The sequence below is a fragment of the Impatiens glandulifera genome, chromosome 4, assembly GCF_907164915.1.
Source record: "Impatiens glandulifera chromosome 4, dImpGla2.1, whole genome shotgun sequence".
Lineage (NCBI taxonomy): Eukaryota > Viridiplantae > Streptophyta > Magnoliopsida > Ericales > Balsaminaceae > Impatiens > Impatiens glandulifera.
In genome coordinates this window covers 56,074,515-56,095,018 of record NC_061865.1, presented here as the reverse complement: position 1 = coordinate 56,095,018, position 20,504 = coordinate 56,074,515, and the positions used below count along the sequence as shown (strand labels likewise).

Genomic DNA, 20,504 nt, shown 5'->3' with positions numbered 1-20,504 from the left:
TGGTGTACTGCCGCATTTTTTCATCTATGGTGAATTAGAGAGAAAGAAAAATGTATAAAAAAAAATATGAAAAGAAAGGATTTAAAATGATAGAAATAATATGGAGATTAGATCTCAATATATTGTAAATTAATGTCCCTGGGATTCTGTATTATTTTGAGTTGTTATATGCATCCAACAATGGTAGAAAGATTAACATGTGAATATTGATAATATAACCTAAGAGTATTTAACTTTCTCTATAGTAAATTTATAGATTTTAATATTGTGTACCCTAATAAAAATAAAAATCAGCCATGGATATTGATGAATCACCCATGACAATAAATTAATTTTCATCTCCCAATTCCACTTACAACGTTTTTACATTTGTTATATGTTCTATTAAACAAAAATTCTCACTTCAATTACCCGTTTTTGTATACTTAATATTAAAATGATTATTCAAAACAATCTCATAGAGACATCTCAATAAATCATTTCATTGTGAACAATTGCCATGTTACAATATTGTGAATTCCTCACACTTTATAAAATGTTTGAAATAAATCATGTACTTTGACTTGTCATAAAAGACATTACCATAAATATATGATTCACCATTGAAAGTAAAATGATTCTTGAGGCTTTATTCCAATATAATTACTTAGTTATGGCTAACAATGTAAACGAGTTCGAGCCGACGATACTACTCGAACTCAGTTCGTTGACAATTAGAACTACTCGAGCCCGAACTTAAAAAATTCGAAAATTAAATTTTATTAATTAAAATTACATATTTACTAATCTAAATAATATCTCAAATATAATATAACGTAAATTTCAAAAAAATAATAATATAAAAGATATAATACGAGGTTGGAAGGAAATCGTATAACTTTCGACCATCTCAAACGATCGTTGTGGGTCTTTCACAATTATCATCTTGATATTACATGATGTTCGATTTGGAAAGCCGACAGATTGGGTTGGAAAACTCATTTTTCTTTTGGAAAATCTCCGCATATATTAATTTTTAATATATTTGAATGTACACAAATATTATGTTTTTGTTGTTATACTTAAATTATGATAGAATCTTCTTCTCCTAAATCTTTAAAAGCGAGCCCTTACTATAACCAACCTCACAGATGAAACTCAATCTTTGACTTTTACACCGATGTATCGTACTCTCTCGACCAAGTCATCATAAGAAAATACTGACTAATCTTTTTTGTTTCCCTACTCAAGGGGGTAAAACAATAATTTTTTTTTACTGTTTTGCCCATTCCCTGTGTCACGATGCTTCAATATTTCCTAACCCAAGGGGAGGCCCAATCGTTTAAGTAAGATCAACCCAAGGAATATTCTAGTTGGAAAGCATGTGCTAGATTAACGTCCGTAATTGATAATAGTTAAAAGGCATGTGCTAGATTAATGCATCATTAATTGATAGTAAAAAAGGCATGTCCTAAATTAATGCGTCACTAATTGGAAGTTAGAAGGAATACCCTAAGTTAGTGCGTCACTAATTGACAATTAGAAAGAATGCCCTAAATTAGTGCGACATTAATGTGGTAGCTATAATGAGTCCTATAAATACCTTAAAGTTATTACTTTGTAAATCACCAAGTATTCGAGTGTTGTTTCGAGTAAGGCTGACTACTTACTCGTTCTTGTGAAGATCGTAACTAGTGTCGCACAGATAGTTGGTAGAAAGACTGAACCCGTGACAAGTGGTATTAGAGCAGAATGACGAAGAGATCGAAGGAAAGTGCAATGACTAACAACGTGGATGGAGTGGAGAAACTTCCCCAAGAGATCGGAGATGATCTTAAGAACCCGAGCCAGGTTCAAACGAGAGGATCCAAAAATACGGAGATCAAGAGATGTTATCGTTGACATTGTTGTCAGGTTGAAGAAAGTAGAACTCAATGTGGCTTATGGACAAGATAACTTTAGGGACCTAGAGGAACGCATCGCCGAGCTTGAGAAGGAGAGAGACGAGCTCCGAGAAGGGATGCAAGGTGCCTAGAACGAGGGGTTGTCTAAATATCAAGAGCAAACTCAGATCGTGGAGCAGACCCTGCCTGATGAGATCAATACCTTGAAAAAAAACTTGAGGTAATGATTTCTAAGTTACAAGCTACTAAAGAGGATGTGGCGTTACTCAAGAAGGTGGTTGCGCAAGAGTGCGGACGTGCGCCTATAAGAGTCCCTAATCCGACAAGGATAGACGTTCCAAGACCTAAAGCGTATTTAGGTGAGAGGAACGCAAAAGAGATCGACAACTTCTTATTGGGTCTGGATTAGTACTTCAAAGCACTCGGCCTAGTAGAAGAGGCGAGAAAGATATATACTACCATACCGTACCTAAAAGACACTGCAATGTTGTGGTGGAGGAGAAGAAATAGTGACATAGAAAGAGGTCTATGTTCTATCAATACCTGGGGTGAATTCAAGGAGGAACTCAAGAGACAGTTTTATCCTAAAAATATCATTCGAGAAGCAAGGTCCAAGTTGCGGCGGCTCTCACATAGGGGGAGTATCAAGGAGTTCTTCACTCTCCTTGAGATCATTAACTACTCAGACGACGAAGCCTTGTTCGCCTTCACTGATGGTCTACAAATGTGGGCGAAGCTGGAGTTAGAACGACGTGGTGTCCCATATCTAAACACCGCTATTGTCTTGACCGAATCTCTTGTCGAAATGAGAATGCAAGAGAAACCAAAGTTGACCTATGAAAGGAATGACAACGGGGAAAATGGTGAAGATCATATCTACAACAATGAAGACATAATTAAGTTTACCAAACCCAATTGTTGAGAAGATCAGACGAGAAACGTGGAGAGAGACCCGGATAAAGTGTTTCTTTTGTAAGGGCTGCACAAAGCAAAAAAGTGCTCTATGAAAAACAAACTACCAGCATTGATGGAGGAGCAAGAACGCCTTCATGATGAATCTCAATTGGGGTCTGTAAACCTACTTAGTGTCGTTACAGCAAAGTTTGAGGAGCCAAAGTTCACGAAGAAAAGACGACTATTCGTGAAAATAAAAGTAAAAAACTATATGGTTAAAGCTTTGTATGATACGGGAGCCAACAACAACTTTTTAGAGGTAAAGGAGACGGGAAGACTGGGGATCAGGTACACTAAGGAGCAAGAGTGGCTTAAAGCAGTCAACTTGAAAACCAAGTGAAACTTATGGAGTTGCTCGTAATGTAAAGATCAACTTGGGGGAGTGGATTAGCCTTATGAATTTCTCCATTATTGACATGGATGACTACAAAATGGTTATCGACATAGAGTTCCTAGACAAGGTAAATACAATCTTACTCCTTTCTGCCAATACGATGTACATTCTAGAGCAAGTCTATACTTGCACAATACCTTTAACAAAAGAGGGTAAGTGAAAACTAGGCACCTATCTGTCATGCAACTCTCAAAAGGTGTGAAGAAGACTCACCCATCATCTTTTGTCACCTTAAAAGAAGATGAGAAAGTTGCATCCAAATAGAAGATACCTCCAAAAATTACAACTGTCCTAGAGAAAGGTCAGAATGTAATGCCCGTTGGATTATCAAAGAAACCCCACCATAAGAGAGAGGTGAATCACAGAGAAGAGTTAATCAAATATATTAAACCATCGACGACGATTTTTTATTGCATGAAACCTCCTAAATTGGAGGAATTGAAGAGACAACCGAATGAGTTTCTCTTCAAGAAAGAGAAGTGCGAAATAACTAAGGCCGCCAAAAGAATGAAGAAATGAGAGGACAAGAAGAGAAGACACCTGGAGTTTGGAGGAAACCGACTGATAGTAAAACTTCTCCTCCATCAAGGGAGACAATTTTTTAAAGTTCACAAGGGGTTTGTGAGGCAATACAAATGTCCTTTCTTAGGGAAGATACGGGTTGGAAAACTAGCATATCGCTCAAAACTTCTGTCGCATTTAGAGACATCATCTAGAATTACAAGGAGGACGCGACGAGGACGTCGCCGTAATGAGTTGGGGAGAATGTTACGGTGCCTCAATATTCCTAGTCCAATGGGAGGTTCAATCGTCTAAGTAAGTCCAACTCAAGGAATATTCTAGTTGGAAGGCATTGCTAGATTAATATCATTGGTTGGTAGTTAAAAGACATGTGCTAGATTAGTGCATCATTAATTGACATTAAAAAGACATGTCTTAGATTAGTGCGTCACTAATTGACAGTTAGAACGAATACTCTAAATTAGTGCGTCACTAATTAGCTATTAAAATGAATACCTTAAATTAGTGATAGAGTCCTATAAATACATTAAATGTTTTATTTTATAAATCACTAGTTATATAATATTATTCTTTGTAAGAGTTTATTCTCTTTTTAAAACTTTTTTTTTATTTTTAATAAACATTTAGTGTTACTTTGAGTAAAATTGACTATTTACTCGTTTTTGCGAAGATAGTAAATAGTGCTGCACAAATCATTGTTAGAAAGATCGAGCCCATGACATCTTTGAGGGAAAATATAGAAGATTTGAGAGCAGACAACCACATCTGACATAAATTACTCTGAACTAAAAATATCAAACTAGAATTTGACTGTTTAGAGCAACTGCATCAGCTACTCTAAATTTGAGTATCTAAAATACATTAAAACAACATAAACCTATTTTAGCATCTCAAATTTTAACTGGTCAATACATCATCTACTCTAAATTTTACAATTCTATCCTACAAAATTATAAAATATGCATTCCCTCCAAAATCTATTATTATAATAAGAAAGAAAGGGGGGAAAGAAAGAATTATTAAAAAATTATTAAAAAAAGAGGAGAGAGAAAGAATTATTAAAAAATTATAAAATTTGTATTTGGTATGCTAAATTTAAACTAGGAGAGTCAAAATTTTAAAATTTTTTATTTTAGAATTAATGTTTAGATTAACTAATGTATGGTATTTTTTTTTTTTTAAATTGTTAAAAAATTTAATATAGCATAAATGATTGTGTTTAGAGTAACTGATGCACTTGCTCTTATATCTCTAGCTATTGCATTCGTTATAAGATGAGAAACATTAGAATTATACATTATAAGGAGCGAAATCTGATTTGTTATCCATTTATTTGATTAAGAGATTTGTACATAAAAAATGATCGATCCAATATCTTTTATTTATTCTTTTAAGGAACAAGATCTTATCTGTTATCTAAATTCTCGTGCCTTGGAATCTCAATCAATCTTTTCTCTTTCTCTCTCTACGTGGCACAACTACAGACACCATCATCCAGGACCATCAATGACGTGTCACGAATACACAACCGTCATTTAACGGTAACGCCCCCTCTTTTTTGTCGTTTTCTTCCTCCCTCCCTCCCTATAAAATAAATCGCCGGAGAACCCCCTCTTAACGCCGATCAAACAAGACAGCATCATCCAGATTCCAGTCGGCCCATGTCTTCTACCTCATTCCATCACAGACCGAATTCTCCAACGCGAATTCACATGCGACTTTCCCCAGCGCCTGTTTCGTCCGTTCGATTCTCTCCCAGCCGTTCGATCGCCGTATCGCCGGCGTCGTCTCAAAAGCAGACTTGTTTGTGTTCGCCGACGACGCATCCTGGATCGTTCAGGTGTAGTTTACATAAGGATTATTCAATTGTGAGAAATGGAAGTGTTGAAGGAGATCTTGTGAAGAGAACGCTTGCGATTCTTATACGGCCGTCGTCGCACCAGCAGCGGCGACGCGGCGAGTTTAAAACTAAGCCGAGTCGGCTCTCTATTATGTCGAAAGCAGATGATCAAGTATACATATATTCTCTTAGCAAATAACTGTTTTATGGATTTAATATAAAGAGAATATATATAAATTTTGGGTTTTATATTATTTTCTTTCTTTTATCTAATTAATATTTCACAATTAAGTAAAAAAATGTTTTTCATTCATCCATTTAATCGTGAAAATTACAATTATAGAGGAATCGATATGGTCACACTAAAACTTTATTAGTTACAATTATGATGTAATGATGATAATTTTATTAATACATTACTTCGATATTTTAGTTTTTGTTTGATAAGAGTATTTGTTTGAAATTGTCATTATCTTGAGTTTTATAGTTTTTAAATTGAATATTCAAGATTTTGACAAACTAAACTAAACGGAATTAAATTGATTTTTTTTTAGAAAAAAGTAAACATTTTTTTATTATTCCTTTTAATCGGAATAACTAAACTAAATGATGAAACAGTGTAAAAATAAATTACAATATAAGTTATGAGTTATGAAATAAATTGCCACAAGTTCTAAACCAAGAAAAATATCACATTAAGACCAAAAAAGAGTGAATTTATACTTAAACCTTAAGAAGCAACAAGGAGATAAAAAAAAAGGGAACTTAAATATTCTTTTTGTAAAGAGTTTTCAATTAATGGCGCCATAAATTTTGTACGTTTCTTAACTCCCTCACTTTTCAAAACACTTAAATTTGAGTCTGCATTTTTTTTAAAATAAAAAAAATTAACAAAAATTATGCTAGGATGAGTATTTTAAAATATTTGAATCGCTCAACCGCCTAAACGGAACCATTTCTTATACTACCCACCTTTCAAACAATTTTTCCCAAACTACCCATCTTTTCATTCACATTCCCAAACTACCCATCTTTCTCTCTCTAAATCATTAATCAACCCATTAATTAACTCACTCTCTATCTTAACCTACTAATTAACTCACCTTCTCTCTCTAAACCCATTAATTAATTCCTCTCTCTTTCAACTATTAATTAATATCTTCACTTTTAAACTATTAATTAATTCAATTGAAATATATTATATAAATATTAAAATAAAATAACACATATATTTTATTTTTATTTAAATCTATAAATATAATATATATAATTCAAATTAAATATACTAAATTAAATAATTTAAATAGCTATTATAAATTAAAATAAAATAGAATACATTACATAAACGATAAACGGGAACTTGAAATAAAATATATTACATAAACATTAAAATAAAATACATTACATCACAATAAAATACATAACATAAACATTACAATAAAATAAAATACATAATAAATATTAATCACGTTCAATATACAAATAAAATACATATTTTATCTTTATAATTCAATTTTTTTTTATAATGACCTTCAAAATGGTCAAACATATTGTCAAAGGTCAAGAGAATTATTTGAAACTGTTGAGAAAAAAACATCATCACACAAGATTATTCCATATAATGAACAAAGAGGAGTCTTCGAAATCGTTACTGCACAATACAGAACCATAAATGGATATTGGAAGGGTGGTAACAAACATAATGTGGATTTATATAGAGCTTTTTGCTCTTGTGGAAAATGGAGTAGATATCATAAAATTGAATTATAAAGATAAAATATGCATTTTATTGTATATTGAACGTGATTAATATTTATTATGTATTTTATTTTATTGTAATGTTTATGTTATGTATTTTATTGTGATGTAATGTATTTTATTTTAATTTTTATGTAATATATTTTATTTCAATTCCCGTTTATGTAATGTATTCTATTTTATTTTAATTTATAATAGCTATTTAAATTATTTAATTTAGTGTATTTAATTTGAATTATATATATTATATTTATAGATTTAAATAAAAATAAAATATATGTGTTATTTTATTTTAATATTTATATAATATATTTTAATTGAATTAATTAATAGTTTAAAAGTGAAGATATTAATTAATTAGTGGGTTAAGATAGAGAGTGAGTTAATTAATGAGTTGATTAATAATTTAGAGAGAGAAAGGTGGGTAGTTTGGGAATGTGAATGAAAAGGTGGGTAATTTGAGAAAAATTGTTTGAAAGGTGGGTAGGACAGGAAATGGTTCGCCTAAACGACCCAACCCGGACAAAAAAACATCCAATCCACCCAATATAATGGTTTGATTCGATCCACAACCCGGACAAAAAAACATCCAATCCACCCAATATAATGGTTTGATTCGATCCACCAAATATGTAGTTTGACATGATAAAAATCGATATATTATGACAAGATATAAATAAAATTATTAATTAAATTTATTAAAATTATTAGTTAAAGTTACTGTGTAAAAATAAATTTTATTGTTATACGCCTTAATCTTTTAATATTCATTTAATAAGAAAACTTATTTGAATTTTTATTTGAATTTTCTATTATGTTAAGTTTTTATTATTAAATGCATGATTCAAATTAGTTACAAATATACCACCGAATTTAAAATGACAAAAAAAACAATCACCAAGATCTCTTTATACTTGAGCTCCGTTTAATTAAAATGTAATTCTTTATCCTAATGAAAAAAATAAAAGTATAAGAAGAATGAAAAAAATGAATATCTATATTTTTTTTTTCCATTGACCAACAAACCAATTAATCCAATATGTTCAAATAATAATAGTAAGGTTTTTTCACTCATCTTTTTCTTTCACTTTGATCCTTAAAAGTAGTAGAAGCACACCTTTGAAATGAACTAGGTCATATGAACAAATTCACAAACAGATCATCATGAAGAAACAATTGATCGCAAATTGTTTCGCCCTAATCCTATACCCAAACCGACAGGTACACTGTCTGATTGGCCGTGGTTGTGGTTGTTGCTATGGTTACAATGGGAAGAATGAACATGGTTCTGATTTGTTTTCCGGCTGCTGCTGCTTTTCACATCTGTGACTGCTGCTTCTTGGCCTTCGCTTGGTTCTGACTGAATGTGAGAATGGCCATGATTATGAAGATGACCTGAAGCCCTTGAAATGGGTAGCATTCCAATCCCTTCTTCCCTTAGAGTTGGATCTTCTTCATCATATTCCACATCTTCGTTGTATCCATTGATCAAGAAATCAGAGCAATTCTTCTTGACTCCATGATCAAAAGGGTTCCTGAAACGCCCACCTGCTCCCCTAAGGTAGTTATAGCGCATAGAATTTGCCAACTCATTTGTCGTAATATTGCGTGATATCTACAAGCCAAAGATAAGAACAATATTATGCAAATCGTAGTGAGAAAACAAACTGTCTATCAAGTATCAAACAACTTATCATTCATTGACCATTGGCCATATAAGGGAAAATTAATCCACATAACCTATTCCAATCTTCAATTACTTCATCATTCAAATAATCAGCTAAAATACCAAATTATCCAACATTTTAAATATTAAATACAAGTGATATTTTTTTCAATTTAATGCAAATAATCAACTTGTTTCATCAAACAAATTTTCATTTTTCCAAAAAGACAAGATTCATTAAAAAAAAACCTACATCAAACAAGTTTGTTTTTGGCACAAGATGCCAACTTTATAACCTAGAATGGCATCAAATTTAAAAGTTTTGACTATAAGATGACTATAAACAGCTAATTAACTGAAAAAATGATGAATTGAGTTTAGTATTCATCTAAAGAAACAATTTCCAAACTTAAAAGGATTTAACAAACCTGAGAAGCTTGCATGATAGTTAAGACAGCCACACCGAAAAAGAGGAAGAAATCTGAAAGAAGAAATGCAACAGCACCCATATGTTGAGTAGCAGCATGGTTCACCCATGCTCCGAAAGAAGATGGAGCCGTTTGATCAGTCAAAATTCCTGCATTACAGAAAATTAGTACCTTGCAGAAAATCCCAACCCAATCCTAACTGCTGCAAAGGAACTTACTGATAAGTGCCACAGCACCCGTAATCAGCATGGCAAGAACTTCGAGGACAAGAAAAAAGAAGAAATCCCATTTGTTTTTCTGATACACAAATTAATTAACAAAGCTGGTGAGAAGCATAGTTATAGGAAATGGAACCAAATCCTAAGCTTATACAGAAATGCAAGAGTGCCAATAAATCTAGTTATAAAACAAAAACAAATATAAAAGATATTAAAATGATTCAGACTCAGCACCTTTCCGATGCAGTTGGATACCCATGGGCAATGGTGATCGAACTGTTCAACACATCGTTCACAAATGGAGCAATGTTTTGCTCTAAGGGGCCTGACAATCTAGTTATAAAACAAATATGACTAGATTAGCAAAATGTTCATAAGAATGATATGTCACAAAAGATTGGGAGAAAAAACCTTGCATGTTGCACAGAGCTGAGACCAGTTTCCAGCCAGCAATGCAGGATTATTCATCTCAATTTTCAATAAGGGTTCCTGGAAAAGTTCTGTCAATAAAAATTACTGTGGCTATAGTAGACGAGATTGAATAGAAAGGAAGCATTTACATCGTCCTTTATGCTTTGGGGGTCATTCACATTCATTCTAACGTACCCTGGATCTTTCCTGCAAATATAAATCAGAAAAAGGAAGTGGGTATAGTACTAGCTTGCAGCATCAAACTTGTAAAACATAAAATGATTATAAAGCATGCAAAAGTTCTTCTCGCTTACTATGGGTTAAATGAAATTCTCATTTAGGAAAAAAAAAACTCCATGGTCTCATTAAAAAGTGGACAAATGATTTTCCAGTATCGAATACTAGATATTCATATTTCAGAAGAAGAAGAGTAAAAACCTAGGAAGTTTGACAAAGCATACCTGGTGCACTTATAAAACAAAAATAGCCCTGCAGTTGTTAGGAAGACGCCAAACCATGCAAAAAGAGCGAAGCTAGCAGTTAACCTTGGCAAATTTGATGCTGCAACATAAGTTTAAGCAAAAGTGGTGAAACTGGTAAGAATTAACCATGAATATACAGTGCAAGAGAAGTTTAAGCAAAGATAAAACATACCCAATATGACTGAATTAATATAAGTGAGAAGTAGCACAATAATGATAGACCAAAGAAGAGGTGCAAGGCCTAATTTGGAAATTCGACCAAGGCGGCTGTTTGGATCCCATCGCTTCTCAAGCAATTTTCTGGCATTCCCCTGTAGAAAACACATTCAGCTCTTTCTGTAAAGCTAGTTTCACATACCTTGAAGAAATAACAAAATCACTCATTATAGTATACTAACACACAAATAAGAATTATAACTCTAGGAATTGAGGGTTAGATAACATTTTTTTTCTTCTTTTATCATCTTGATTAAATCCTGATCTATACAATATAGGGGTTCCTTGTATACTCAGGTCCGTTTAGGTAGTTGGGAGTTTTTTCCTTTTACTTTTAAGGCTAATTTTGTTATAATTACATCCATTTCAGAAAAAAAAAATTCTAAAGTATGCCTCACGAGATTATGAAACTATCCCTTCTGGCATACTCTATTCCTTATAATTTCTGATCTTAAGATGCACAATGATGGAAGTAAGATTATGATATGAAAAATCTACATTTGTTATATTTGCAAATGATCATAATGATTTAAAAGATAATCTGAATCCAATAAATAATCTAATCAACATCGAGAAAAAAATCTCTACACCAAATGAAGCAAAAAAATTGACACTATAGTTTGGATCATGATAAAATAAAATAAAAAATTGTAGACCACATTAAGCAAAAAAAAATTACACTATACTCTGGATCATGATCCAAAAAATCTTATATGATAAAAAAGAAATCACTTACAATTTTAACTTTTGACGATTTTTCAATGAGATCGTGGTGTAACAAAATACTACTCTCCAAATAGGCTCTTAAAAGGCCATGTTTGTTTAAACCAGTTAAATACTCAAATCACATAAGAAAACAGTCTAAGGAATACCTACAAGGAAAAAAGCAACTTGTCTGTGACCCTTATCCGCAGCAAGCTGAGCTGGTGTAAAACCAGTATGATCAGCCACCATTAGATCTTCTTTCTTCCCAGCCTGCACTAAAACAGTGCATGCTTCAAGATTCCCCCTAATTGCCGCCCAATGAAGAGGGGTACAACCTGAGAAAAAAAGGTTGAATCCAGTATAAGACAAGCTGTATTGAGTTTCTTTTATTAAACTGATTTGAACAAAATAGACGATACAGTAAGGTGGGTTCTATAACAATTTATGCAATAAAATATCCCTTACCTTCTTTGTCTTGCCGCCCTCTATATGAATCAAGAAATAACAGAAGGCGTATACAGTCAGCAAAACCCTTGTATGCAGCCCTAAAATGTTGAACATGTTAGTAAACAGAATGCAGTATTTTTGGTTCCCTAATTTCTACTATTTAAACGAAGATACCTCACCTCTCATCCTACATAAAAGTAAAATAAAAAATTAGTTCTCTTTTATACCAAATGATCAAGTGATGGCCTCTAACTAAATTTAAAATAATATCCAAGAACCCAGTTACAAAGGTTAAGTTAAATGACACCCGTAAATGACTTCTTCAGACACAGAATTACTGAGCCAATTTGGAAATACAATTTTCAATATATTTGTAGTTGTAGTTGTGACTAGATTTCAAATATGAGACCTACATGAATCTAACTAAAATTACCTGCTACATGTTTTTTATACAAGCTCCTGCAACCAACACAGTATTAAAAAATGCAAGTCCTAAAATGTTTGCAATTACATGTGAAATAGCAATATTTAGCCTATTTGAAAGCATGTGATTATCTTAAAGAAGCAGTTGACTGTAAAGAATAAATTTGCGTGTGAAAATTGATATTAATGTATGTGAGTGCCTTAATTTGAATGTATGAATAACTACATAGTTAATTTATGATGTTAACATATGTCAGTAAAAGCAAAAACCAGAAACACAATAGAATTTGGTTAGAACTTTCAAACGGGCCTCACAACTTTAGTTAATTCAGTGCACTGTACCAGTGTAAAGGACTTCTCCCATCGTTGTCAGGAAGATCAGGATCGGCATTCCACTTTGTCACAATGTGATACAAGAAACCTGTCTGGCCATATTGTGCTGCAACATGGACTACCTGCAGTCAAACATATAGTTAATTTTTTCGCAAGAAACAAAATTGAAGACCGGACAATATACAGTAAAAACTGATGTATGATGTATCAATTATGGAATCAGATGCAAATGAAACTAATGATGTAACACTTGAATAAACTTCTATAATAATCTGCAGGTGACTTCTGGATGCAAGATAAGAGATGGGTCCTTTGCAACTATTTGTTGAGACATGATTAGTAAGTTCCGACATTCTCCAAAAAAATATAAACTGTGTTACTTTAACCCAAACAAAAGGGCATAAACAAAGATTAACATGCAAACAAATAATTTAATTACTACAGAGTATTCATAGATGGATCGTGATCTCTCTGCAAGGAAATAAAACAGCCATAATGAGCCCATTTGGAATGTGTGGTGCGCCTGAATATACTAACGTGTAAATGCCAATTTGAATTTGAAAACCATTAGCGCAGATGATGTTGATAAATGTGAGAGCTTTAATTTGAATTTTAAGAAACTGCACGTGAGACTTTGATGAAACGGGATAGCAAAACATTTGCATTCCCGGCATTACTATGATTGGCATGCTTTCTTATTATTTCTTTCACATAGTTTTCCAATGTTTCAAGACTTTCTGCAGCTTGGACCTTGTAACAGGTTTGGTTTGGACTTTCGTGGGCTAAAACTAATAGACACATTTCTTAATAATAATGAGCCCATAAGGTAATTTACTCTAATAAATAAGTAATTTGATTAACGGTTAAACTTGTCATTTGGACGCTTTTAATAAATTACCGATTAAGTCATTCATAGCTTACTAATTAAACCAGATTTCTCACCTTAACTATTTTAGCTTAATTTTGAGTTGAATCTAAAAAAATGAAGTGATATTAAGTAACAATTATGAACTTAATTAAAATAAACACTAAACTATTGTGTTAATCGAACATTGTCTTGCCTTAATTAAAATTTTGAGAAATCGAAATACCATGTGGTGTTCCAAATAGGCTCAATGTTGTCTTCAATCTACAATTAATCCATGAAAAATTCACTACCTAAGATGGCCTCACTGTTTGACAGAAATCATAGATGATAAACTATCTCATAGTCATAGGAAAAGCTAACCTGATACCCATACATATCGGCTATATTAACCCGTGCCCCTTCTTGAAGTAAAAGCTCAGTTGCCTGAATCGCACCCCTCACTCCACTCCAGTGAAGTGCAGTTTGCCCAGTATGGTCTACAGAATTGACATCTCCACCATGCTGCAAAATATTCGAAAATAAGGTCATCTTCTCCAGCCCAAGAACAGCTCAAACAAATTATGTGAAAATGAATTGCATCAAAGATGATAATAACCTCAATGATAAACTGTGCAGCAGCAGTCCGATTGTTGAGAGCTGCCCATTGCAAAGCATAGTATCCACTACTATCTGGTATGGAAACCGACCGACCTTCACTTTTCACCAATCTCTGAAGCTTCTCCATGTCTCCATACGCAGCCGCAGTGTAAACATCATCCCTTAAATTCTCATCTTCCCCTCCGATAGCTGACTTTCCTCCGACGGCAGACTCTGGATTTTGATCCCTAGATTCAACCTCCTCCTCCTCAACGACCTCGATCTCCGATGTCATCGAAAATGAATTGATCAAATGAAAATATCTCAATTCTCACAACTACGCAATCAATTTATGCTTATACATAGTTATTATTATAACATATGAATCTGTTCGCGTAGTTGTGACTGTGAGTATGACCTTGAAATGGGTAGGGTTTTTCTCAAGAAAAAAAAAATATAGCAATTGAGAGAGAGAGAAGGGCCCCCCTCTTGTTGACTGCGTAAAGGGTGGAGGAAAAAGCCTAAAATTGAATTATTTATACATTATAAGGTAAATAACACTGTAAAAATCAAGTCTTTCAGACATTTATTTACAAGCAATAAGCAACCCATCATTTATTTCTTTCATCTTCAAAACCATTTTCACCATTTTCCTCATTTTCGCCATTTTCGCACGCGATTCAGAGCTTACAATCGGTAATTCAGGTACTTAGCATTCATATTGTCCGATCTATTGAATATGCATATGTTTATTATATTACCCATCAGCAAACAGATCAACGATGATCCATACTTCTCCTGCGGATCTGGGTTGAGTTGTTTTTCGTCCATGATACCCTTTTTTTGCTCAGTTTGTTTGATCTTTAATCTATTGCCTATGTTTGAGAATCATTGATTATAGAGAATTAGGGTTTATATCTTATTTGATTGTTGCTGTTCGGTACAAGCTCTTGCAGGATTATAGAGAAATAGGGTTTAATCAAGGATTGGTTGATTAACATGGTAAGAGAAAATCGAACTCTAATGAAAACAAACCATTTTCAGTTTTTTGGAAAATGTGGATTAAGTTTTTTGTTGCAGGTTTACCATTCTAGTTTTGCTGATGATGAAGGAGTGAAGAAAGCTTGTGGATGTCCTCTTCTTCCTCTGAAAAGTCATGTAAAGGGACCTGCTCCAGTTTCTGATCAAGGTTTTTAATCAACTTGTATTATCTTCACCTTAGGTCTCATTACTATGCAAATAAAGAATGAACAAATCTTTGATCTTTCAGACAAAACCGATATAGTTGATGAAGCGATTACTTTCTTTCGCGCGAATGTGTTCTATAGAAACTTTGACATCAAAAGCTCAGCTGATAAGCTTCTTATCTACCTCACTTTCTACATTAATGTGGCCTTGAAAAGGCTTGAAGGATGTAGAACTTTGGCAGAAGGAACTAAAGCAGTTATCAACTTAGGGCTTGAAGATGTTCCTGTTCCTGGAGAACCGGGGTTTCCATTTCCCGGTCTCTTTAGTATAGCTCAGTCGCAAAATGAATCCGGTTAGTAACATTTCTACAAACCTTTTACTTATCTTCTTGATTTTGGTAAAATGTGAATTTTTCTTATTTCTGGTTTTTGGGATGTATGAACAGAGCTGTTTAGGAATTATCTGAAGCAGATTAGAGAGGAAACGAGTGGGAGATTGTTGAGTGTTGCTTATCGACCCAATGGAACTCCAAACAAGTGGTGGCTGGCATTCGCCAAGAGAAAGTTCATGAACGTTATTGTTCCTTGACTGACTGAATCATTCATTTTTTTCATAATGGTATGTATTATGGCGATATTATACGACAGGCCAGCTAGCCAGACTTAGAATGTTGGCCAAACACAATAATATTTCAAAATATGATGATTGTGGTTTACCTTTTGTAAGTATGGATCATGTTCTGGGGATTCTTTTTAATTGAATTTCATTTTACCTTTTGTAAGTATGAATCTTTCAATTTGCTTTAAGAGATATAAATAAAATTATAACTTCTGTTTCTATTACAGGATTACAAATTTAAACAAAAGATTGATTCTTAAAAATGCTAAGCAAATACACCACCCAAATTACAACACAAAATGAACATGAAAACAAGAAGAAAAAAAAAACATTTCATCCAACCTTTTCTTCTATTGGTGCTAATCTTGAAAACCGGTATTTCTTTTGACCTAACCCCTTACACGACTTTGACATTTCATTCTGATCGCCCACAGCCTCTCACCGACTACTTTCATATCGGGTCGCTGAGATCGTGTGGAAGCTGTACAATCAAACGCCAAATGAAATATTTTCACCAAAACATCCTCTTCAAGTGTTTCTTGCATAGAAGGGTCTACCAACTGCATCACCTCCCCTTTTTGGTAATTATCAAATGCCTGAAAAACAAACCAAAGTAGGAAGCAACAGCAAAGACAAATGAAGTTATTTAGAGAAAAACACATTTGAATGTCACATCTTCTTCAATAACTACTTTAAAGAATTTCAAATGGGAAATTGAAGTTGAATTTTGTTCTTTCTTTAGTTAAGTAATTTCCTATTTTGTAAAGATTCTTTTATCTCAGTCAGCGCTATCCTGAGTGAGTAATTTTGTCTTTCACGTGTTTAGAGCCAAATAATTGAACAATTAAATAAAACATACCCATCTAATCGTTATCCTCTCATTATCCGGGTACTTCTTTTCAAACGGTCGACGACCTGTGAAGATTTCAAGAAGTAAAATCCCGAAAGAGTAAACGTCACTTTTCGGGGTAAGTTTGTTCGTTTTCGCATACTCGAGATCAATATAACCGACTGTCCCTCTAACCTGAGTCACAACATGAGTTCTCTCAGTGTTGAACTCAGTTTCACCTGATCTCGCGAAACCAAAATCTGCCACTTTAGCCCTCATTCCTTCAGTCAGTAGGATATTTGATGACTTAATGTCTCGATGAATAATTTGCTTCTCTGCCAATTACAACAAATCGTGGTTAGCTTAAACAGGTGTGAATTTTATTAAACGGGTCAGCAGTTTCATTACCCGAATATAAATGCAGGTAAGTTAAGCCATGAGCTATATCGATTGAGATCTCCATCCGTTGATTGAAGTTCAAGGTTTTTCCACGAACGCCTGTTTTTTAAGAGAGCAAAATCTTTAGGCCTAGCAGTTTGTTAGTTAATGAGCTGCCAATCTTTTTTTAAAATAAGGAAGCTTACCATCTAAATGTTCTCTAAGAGTACCATTAGGCATGTACTCCATGACAAGGAGACGTTCCTTTCCTTGATCTATATACCCGAGCAGTTTCACCAGATTTCGGTGTTCTATCTTAGACAACAGTGCAATTTCGCTTGTAAATTCGGTTTTCAAGGCTTCGAATAGTTCCTATTCCACAAAAGAGCATAAATATGAGATATATTAACACTATTGATAAGTATTGAATGTTAAATACTGAATTTTAAGCCACAAAGTGTGTTATTTGAAGGTTATGAAATCAAAAACTTGCTTGATAAAAAAGTGGGGTTTTTGGGATTATTTAAGTTAGATTACTAGAATGTCTTTTTGTATTTACATTTTATAAAAAATAAGTAAGGGTATCTTGGTATTTTGATTGATGAATTAAGTTATTTAAATAGGGTTTATTTAAATAACCCAAGATCAAACAAGCTTAAATGAAAATATCCAAATCTTAAGTAATTAATCGAAATAATATCTTAGTTGATTTGATAAAATATGTAACTAACTTTTAGAAAGTCATTAAAGACTATCTTACCCTTATAATGTAATTTTATGCATTTTCAAGTCTAAGTTGTTGTTTTGGACATTCTTATGAAGTTATTATTTGGATCAAGACTATCTTACCCTTATATATATATTACCAAGATGAATATCTTTAGCTTTTTTAACTTAACTTAATTTGAGTTGAATCTAAATAAATAAGTTACTTTAAACAAATCATCAAATGAACTTAATTCAAATAAGCACTCAAGTGATAAAGGTGTATTATCAAAACAAAAACTTACTTTCTTGGCTCGTTTTACAGCAACTATCTGTCCATCTGGAAACTGAGCTTTGTAAACATCTCCAAAGCCACCTTCTCCGATCTTCATCGAGGGTGAGAAATGATGGGTTGCTTTAATAATAAGATTCAGATTCAGATGTAGTGAATTTACTCTACTTGGTGGAGGGGACATGGAAAATCTCGAAGGACTAGGTGGTATTCGTAATGGATAACTATCCAGTTCCACAGCAGAAGTAGATAAACCATTCACTGCAAATCAACAAATTACAATTTTCTGTATTAGCTTCAAGAATAATAAAGGTGTGGAATAATTCAAAATTCTTCTACATACTTGAATTATCCTTCGACATAGCATGATGTTCCATTTCTCTCCTTCTTCTCCAGAAACATGGACATAAACAACTACATAAAAGAACCATAATCCCCGATGCTGCCACCACCATGTTCCTTGGAGAAGACAATACTGACTTGTCTAAATTCTTACTTTCGCTCAAAAGTTTTCGACCTGAACCCTCTGCAAATACATTCTATTAGAGCATTCTATTGATTCAGATACATAAGAAAAAACAATAAGTGTTACTCATTGTGTTGTTTACCTAATGAAGGAGGTGATTGGCAACACTGAGAATTGAAGGTCTTGCAGAATAACTCTTTATCAACCAATCTCCCATTTATGGAAAACAAACCATCACTTAATGAGCAGCCTAAAGATTCAATTTGTATCACGCTAGCGCCAAGGATTCTTGGCAGTTGAGTAAACAATAATAAGCAAAGAAGAACTTCCCTCCATCTCGATAATGGAATGAAGAAGGAAATACAGCAGCAATGATTAGTCATCAAATCGAAACACTATCTACTTACTATCTTCAGGATCTAATTACACTACCCAAAACTATGACTAAGATCCAAGGTTGGAATACTTTTTCATGAACTGTGAAATTAGGGTTTCAAATATAATCCAGATATCGAATCAATAACAAAGGAAAACGACAGAAATAGTTGAATATTGATAACTCCGAAGGAAAACGATGTTGAAGAGTGTAGAAAAGAAAGGCAAGGATTGATCAAGCTCAATTTGGTAATTCCATTAATGGTTACTTGAAGGGAGAGAAATGAACCTGATACAGAAAGCAGCTGAGATTGAATCAACAAATTGAATTGTGATAATTAATTGATTGGCAAGAATAGAGAGGTTAGAGATGGATAGATTATTGGCTATAGAATTCAACAGTCAAGGAAATGTGAAATTTTGGAAGATTGTAGACGAAAGAAATTAAGAAGAAAGAAAAAAAAGTGAAGAAAAATAGACACACGTGACTTTGACTCTTGTAGAATTTTGTGTGATAATAAAATAATGATTGCCATTTATTTTTATTATTTGGAAATCATACGAGCTACAATAATTAAGAAAATTTTAAAAAAAAAATTAACATTAGAATATCCAAAATTAAATTAGCTTTAAAATCGTATAGTTAATTAAACTCTTAAAAATTTATAGAAATATTATTATAATTATTAAAAAGATATAAGAATTTATTATATATAAGTAGCTATTAAAATTAATTTCAAATTTTGTCATTTTTAAATTTGATTGTTTTAAATATATTATAGATAATAATAAATAAGAGAATTTAGAGGTAATTGATTATTATTTTTATATCTTTATGAAAAAATCATTTATCCTATTTAATTTAATTTAAAATATTAATTAAAATATTATTATTTTATTTATATAAAATTTAAATAAATTTAAAAAATATTATAATAACTCAATTTATTAATAATTCAAATAACTATTGTTTTATATATGATTTTTTTTCTTTCAAATTTGTTAATAATCGTGTTTTAATTTTTTTATAAATTTATTAATATTTATTAATTATTTATAAAATAAATAATAATTTAAATATATATATTAAAATATAAATATAAAAATAAATTAATAATAATAATAAATATTAATATTAATAATAATAATAAAATTATTAATAATAATAAAATATTAATATTATTAATAATATTATAAATAATAGCAAAATTCATAATAACAATATTAATAATAATATTTTTATTTTTAAAAAAAATAATATAAATAAAGGAAGTTATCTAAACATTGAGAAACAATAAACATGACAGACTCCTTTATAATAATAATATTATTATTATTAATAAAAAAATTAATATAATTATTAATAAAATTAACATTACTAATAAAATTATTTATAAAATTAATAATATTAATAAAAATAATAATGTTATTATTATTAATAATAATAAAATTAATATTAAAAATATTAATAATAATAAAATTAATATTTTTAATAATTATATTATCAATAATAAAGTTATTAATAAAAT

At 32.0% G+C, this 20,504-nt stretch overlaps 4 protein-coding genes across 5 annotated transcripts; 2 read left to right on the top strand and 2 right to left on the bottom strand.

Annotated features, from left to right (window-relative positions):
* The first annotated feature begins 5,414 nt into the window (after positions 1-5,414).
* Positions 5,415-5,792, top strand: LOC124935473. Its single transcript, XM_047475905.1, has one exon. The coding sequence runs from the start codon at positions 5,415-5,417 to the stop codon at positions 5,790-5,792; it is 378 nt and encodes a 125-aa protein (XP_047331861.1).
* A 2,538-nt stretch (positions 5,793-8,330) lies between these two features.
* LOC124936142 (protein S-acyltransferase 24-like) lies at positions 8,331-14,623 on the bottom strand. Its single transcript, XM_047476605.1, has 13 exons — positions 14,144-14,623; positions 13,909-14,049; positions 12,690-12,802; positions 11,943-12,022; positions 11,649-11,812; positions 10,729-10,867; positions 10,536-10,635; positions 10,224-10,281; positions 10,075-10,152; positions 9,898-9,996; positions 9,664-9,742; positions 9,446-9,594; positions 8,331-8,966 (listed from the first exon to the last, which is right to left on the bottom strand). Exons 1-13 carry the CDS (start codon positions 14,417-14,419, stop codon positions 8,514-8,516), a joined length of 1,929 nt encoding a protein of 642 aa, XP_047332561.1. The 5' UTR covers positions 14,420-14,623; the 3' UTR covers positions 8,331-8,513.
* A 486-nt stretch (positions 14,624-15,109) lies between these two features.
* LOC124934408 (actin-related protein 2/3 complex subunit 3) lies at positions 15,110-16,093 on the top strand. Its single transcript, XM_047474936.1, has 4 exons — positions 15,110-15,126; positions 15,205-15,313; positions 15,395-15,664; positions 15,758-16,093. The coding sequence occupies exons 1-4, from the start codon at positions 15,124-15,126 to the stop codon at positions 15,898-15,900; spliced, it is 525 nt and encodes a 174-aa protein (XP_047330892.1). The 5' UTR covers positions 15,110-15,123; the 3' UTR covers positions 15,901-16,093.
* A 3-nt stretch (positions 16,094-16,096) lies between these two features.
* On the bottom strand, positions 16,097-19,374 carry LOC124934407 (calmodulin-binding receptor-like cytoplasmic kinase 3). Of its 2 annotated transcripts, none has more exons than XM_047474934.1 (7): positions 18,743-19,374; positions 18,478-18,660; positions 18,148-18,395; positions 17,344-17,509; positions 17,168-17,257; positions 16,790-17,094; positions 16,097-16,526 (listed from the first exon to the last, which is right to left on the bottom strand). In XM_047474934.1, exons 1-7 carry the CDS (start codon positions 18,981-18,983, stop codon positions 16,320-16,322), a joined length of 1,440 nt encoding a protein of 479 aa, XP_047330890.1. In that variant the 5' UTR covers positions 18,984-19,374; the 3' UTR covers positions 16,097-16,319. The 2 variants fall into 2 exon arrangements, with proteins under 2 accessions (XP_047330890.1, XP_047330891.1); XM_047474935.1 differs by having other exon boundaries at positions 18,478-18,651.
* Between the last annotated feature and the right edge of the window lie 1,130 nt (positions 19,375-20,504).